This window comes from Rhopalosiphum maidis, chromosome 1 (assembly GCF_003676215.2).
Source record: "Rhopalosiphum maidis isolate BTI-1 chromosome 1, ASM367621v3, whole genome shotgun sequence".
NCBI lineage: Eukaryota > Metazoa > Arthropoda > Insecta > Hemiptera > Aphididae > Rhopalosiphum > Rhopalosiphum maidis.
In genome coordinates, this window is record NC_040877.1 from 70,858,010 (window position 1) to 70,863,071 (window position 5,062).

At 21.9% G+C, this 5,062-nt stretch overlaps 1 protein-coding gene across 1 annotated transcript; it reads left to right on the forward strand.

Moving 5' to 3' along the window:
• The first annotated feature begins 369 nt into the window (after positions 1 to 369).
• On the forward strand, positions 370 to 4,061 carry LOC113549838. Its single transcript, XM_026951314.1, has 4 exons — positions 370 to 508; positions 1,008 to 1,160; positions 1,787 to 1,942; positions 3,885 to 4,061. Exons 1-4 carry the CDS (start codon positions 419 to 421, stop codon positions 4,059 to 4,061), a joined length of 576 nt encoding a protein of 191 aa, XP_026807115.1. The 5' UTR covers positions 370 to 418.
• Positions 4,062 to 5,062: the final 1,001 nt, after the last annotated feature.

Genomic DNA, 5,062 nt, shown 5'->3' on the forward strand with positions numbered 1-5,062 from the left:
GCTAAATACAATAATATTTTTAAGGTGAATAAAGAAAATAATATTAAAATATATGTATTTTTTCGTTGAATAAATTCATTCAGTTTGATAGGGTATATGTTTGATAATAACAGTGTTATTATAATAATATTTAATATGTTTATTAATAATTATTATATTTCCGATGACATTATGTTGGTAGCTATTGTGTTATAGATAATATGGTTGATGAATAACATAGATATTTTTTATCAACCATGTTCAAAAATTAAATACAATTAAAGTTTTAAATTGATTAAAATATTTAAAAAAAAAAGAGTAATAAACATGATTATATCGTAGTATAAAATGTTCAGGTATTAATTCTATATTTGTTAAAAAGTGTTTGGATTCAGTTAGTATTGTATATTTTGTACTTAAATTAAACACCTAATTAAATATGATACAAACATTCATATTAATATTAATCTTTGTTAGTCATGTAAGGCCAAACAAAAGAAATGAAAATACCTATCTCAGATTACCAATGGTAAGTCGATTTGTAAGTTGTAATGATATTGGAAAGATGATAATGTACTTACCTATCTATTATTGTTAATAATATATATTGAATTTGAAGTTACCTACTAGTAAAGATACCTACTAATAATTAATAGTCTATTTACAAATATTAACAATATTTAAAAATAATAATTGGATACTTGTGTTGTTGTAATATATTAATTTCACTTTTAGTATCTAATGAAAGTGTTGGTGTAAATTCAATCCCAGAAATATTATTAAACATAAGCTTTATATATATATACACATATAAAACGTATATTTATGTACACTAATATTTATAATTTAAGATGTTAAATGATATATTATTGAAATAAAATAAAATGAATACATATAATGCACATTGGATTATTAATATAATAATATTTATATTATTTTTAAGATAGTTTTATAAACAATAAATTTATCATTTGCAGTTTTTATGTAAAAATCTATCAGCTATTACCATTTAAACTTATTCATTTTAGGGTGAATACCGAGCAATATTCAAAACAATATATAATTGCAATCCAGTAGCAGATAAAATACAGTTCAATTATTATTTAAATAAGAAACCAGATAACTCAACGGAGATTAAAGGAAATATGACAGCTTTAATGCCGATAGATGATTCTTTATTTGTAAGATAACAATTTACTAGTATGAGTATATTCATGCTATTATATTTATTTTGTGTTCTAAAATAAATTAAATACATATATATATATATATATATATATATATTAGGGTGATTCTTATTTTTCAGTTGTTTTTTTTCAAAATATCCCCTCCTCCTTTAAATCTGTTCCATTAATAAAAAAGCATACAAAAATATTTCAAACTATTAGATTAATTTTAATCCATGCCACAAAAGCTCTTAAGTCTTAAAAATAGTTATAAAAATTGTTAATTTTTTAATATAACGGATCAGAACTCTAAAAATAAAAATTATACGATAACATTGCATTATATACATTATATATCTCTAATACCATATTTTATAATTTGAATAGTTATAAAAAAAATACAATATTCTCAAACTAATATAATATTTCCTGCTACTCGAACATTAATTAACAATTACAATATACAATGTTGTACTATTGTAACTACATACATAGTTTTAGAACATTTTAATTTTATTATTTTTATCCTTATATTATAATGTTTTATTTATAATTATTGTAATGGTTTATTTTTATATGTATACCTACCTAACATATAGGTATTTGTAAAAAAATATAACTATCAAATTTAATTGTCTTAGATAGATGTAAATATAGCGGTTAAAGATGTTAATGGAGCTTGGAAAGAAAATTCATTTTTATTCCATTCAGAAAAAGCTTGCTCAACGGCTAAAAAAATAACGACTCAAATAGATTTGAGTGGCCTTGGATTTAATTTCAAATGTCCTATAACTGTGGTATGTAAATTCAAAATTGGGTAGTTTTGGTAGTTATATAGTTTATGTTTAAGTTAAGCATTTGCAAGGGTATTACAACTAAATAGTAGAACTAACATACTGATTAGAAATCTAGAACAGCAATACAACTATACGAGCAATAACAGCAAATTATAAAATACAGCGAAAATATCAAATTACAATTTTCTTAAATTAGTAAATACCATTGTATTAATAACATTTTTTTTATAACATATATAGTATTTATGCATATTTATCAAGGCTGTATCCAAAAATTATTTTCAAGTAGTCCAAAACATGTATATTGTAATTTTACTAAATTTAAATTTTGACATTTGGTTGATAATAAGACAAAAAAAGATTTAATTTTTTTTTAATAAAACATATATAATCAAATAAACAAAATTACTTTGACATCTGGTCATCTTACACTATATAAAATATATATATATTAACTATATCTATATGTGGTGCCACACAATTGTATATTTATTAAAATTTAACATATTATTTTATTATAAAATATAACAGCACACCAGCACCTGCGTACTATACATACTTTATTTATTTATTTAATTATTGCGAACAATAAGTATGGATAATACATTTTTAACAATAAGTAAATTTACAAGTTTATTAAACATTATGTTATATTTGATTTAATAATGTAAGCAATATTTATAAATTTATTTTTATAAAATTTACACAATTCTAAATTTAAATTTTTTTAAATTTTAAGTGTAGGGGTTTTAAACATAATATTAAATTTGTTACATAAGTAACATAGAACGAAGAAGTTAAGTATGATACAGTTAATCACCATTTCAATAATTTTGTTTATTATTCTTCCAAATTAACAATACATAATATTCAAGTAAAATCCGCATGATTGATGTATAAGGGCATTTCTATGTAGGTACACTATTATCAGATGAATGTTAAAGATTCTCTTTGTTTTTCAATTAACAGCTATTGCTTGTAAGCTGTTGCTGTAATATTGATTTCATGAGAGTGTATGGTCGTTGTTTTTGCAACAATAATTTTCGTTCCGTTATTTTGTCGTATACTCGTAATTAAAACATTCTGTATCATGCTTAAATAGCTTTTTTTTTAATAGGCGTAGACAATTTTATTATATTGTATTCAAATCTCTGACATAAAATTGAACTATAGATATTCTATACTAAAAATTATACACAATACAAATAGGTGTTTTAAAGCTAATGTTGTGACTATATGTCTATATAAAGCATTAAATATAATTCTACTATTCCAGTTTAAATTAGAAAAAAATTAAGTTCATACACTATTTTATTATGTATTTATTTATTGAAAAAAGCCTATATATTAGGTTATGTTATGTATACATATTTATAATATATATATATATATTATTAACTAAAAAAAAAATCAAATATCATTGTATTAAAGTTTTAGTACGAGTATATACATCAGGTCACTGACAAATCGTTAATTTTCTTTAGATTTTCATAATCGTTATTTTAAAATTACCTACGAGTATAAAAGTATAAATTAATACGATATTGAAAATTCATCAACCTAGCTGAATTTATTACCTAATTTCGCTAATTTATGACACATTGTCAATCAACTAGCTTATTTATATTTTATCGTTCAATATTTTGTGGAACAAGAATTGGGTCCATAAAATTTTGTTTATAACTCGTTCCGTAGTGTACTCTTTAAATTCAAAAAAAAATCTCCCGATCAAATCCATTCGGTAGTTTCCGTGATTATCTAGGACATTAAGGCACTTTGTTTTATATATATTTATATATATATATATACATATATGAAGATAAAGATACTATAAATATACTTTACCAAATACGTAGAAAAAATACTACTCAATGTAATTATAGGGTAGGTTACCCAACGATAATTACTTTATGCATCTGTGATAGACGATTTTATATTTCAGGGTGTTTACATAGCGACTGGATTGGATACATCAAACTATGAGAAGCTCAATTATATCCCTAAGTCGTTTCCTTACGGAACATATAAAATACGTTTCGTTTTGAATGACAAAAAAAAACAAAGTTATGGTTGCTTAATTACTATAGTACAAGTAGTGCGTCCATGGGAAATATTATAATTTTTTAAATACTATTATACAATTGGTAAACAAGTTACAATTGAATATTAAACTAAAATAATAATAACAAATGTACATATCTTATCATTTCAAAAATTAAATTATATTTGATGTCTTGATGATTATCTGTGCTTGATTATATTATATTATGCTTATGATAATGACAGATGTAGCTTATTATTTAATATCAGATGACAAATACCTATGAGATGAAAAACATTTATGATATTTTGGAATTAGGTAAGTTTGATCATACACTAATGTTCAAATAAAACATCATGCCTAAACAATTTCGATTTTTATGCTTAACTCAAATTAGTTATATTTTTGATGATACACATTTATCAAATATTACTAACCAAATTAAAATAATGTATAATTTTATATATATTATAATATAATATATGTATATATTATGTATAGTAATAAGGTAAGTTGATGTATATAACAGATATTAAGATAAAAATTGCAATAACAATACAACAAAGATGATTTAAACAAGATTAATAATTGGAATAATTGTGATTAAATTAACAACACAATGTGATTGTCAATATTTAGTTTACGTTCATTACAATTATGACTAGACTATTTTTACCTAAGGTTAACCATTTTTAGAATAATTGAAATTACTGATGACAAATTATGTTTTGCCACGAATAGTTTGATAATTATTTATTCTATTTTATATCAATTTAATACTTTTAAAGTTATGAATTACCTATTTAAGTTTTACAAATAAGTATAATAATTCGACGGTTATAACTATTTATTTAAGTAGCTTATATTTATGAAGACTGCAAGATATCGGTTTGAATTTGAAATTAGATTTATATTTTAAAAATAAATATTTTCAACAATATCTACTAATAGATATTTGTAAAAACTGCAGTGAATTGAATTTAATCTCAAGAATGGGAAAAAATACTGAATCAATAATGTTAAATAGTCCACGTAAATTCAAAATCTCGTTATACCTGATTTATCATATTATGTTACTT

What these genes read in the sequence shown, in the direction of transcription:
- LOC113549838 (XM_026951314.1), top strand. Translation starts at nt 419, where the DNA reads ATGATACAAACATTCATATTAATATTAATCTTTGTTAGTCATGTAAGG. An exon ending in CGATAGATGATTCTTTATTT is followed by an intron (nt 1,161 to 1,786) that starts GTAAGATAACAA and finishes TAATTGTCTTAG; the next exon opens with ATAGATGTAAATATAGCGGT. An exon ending in TCAAATGTCCTATAACTGTG is followed by an intron (nt 1,943 to 3,884) that starts GTATGTAAATTC and finishes TTTATATTTCAG; the next exon opens with GGTGTTTACATAGCGACTGG.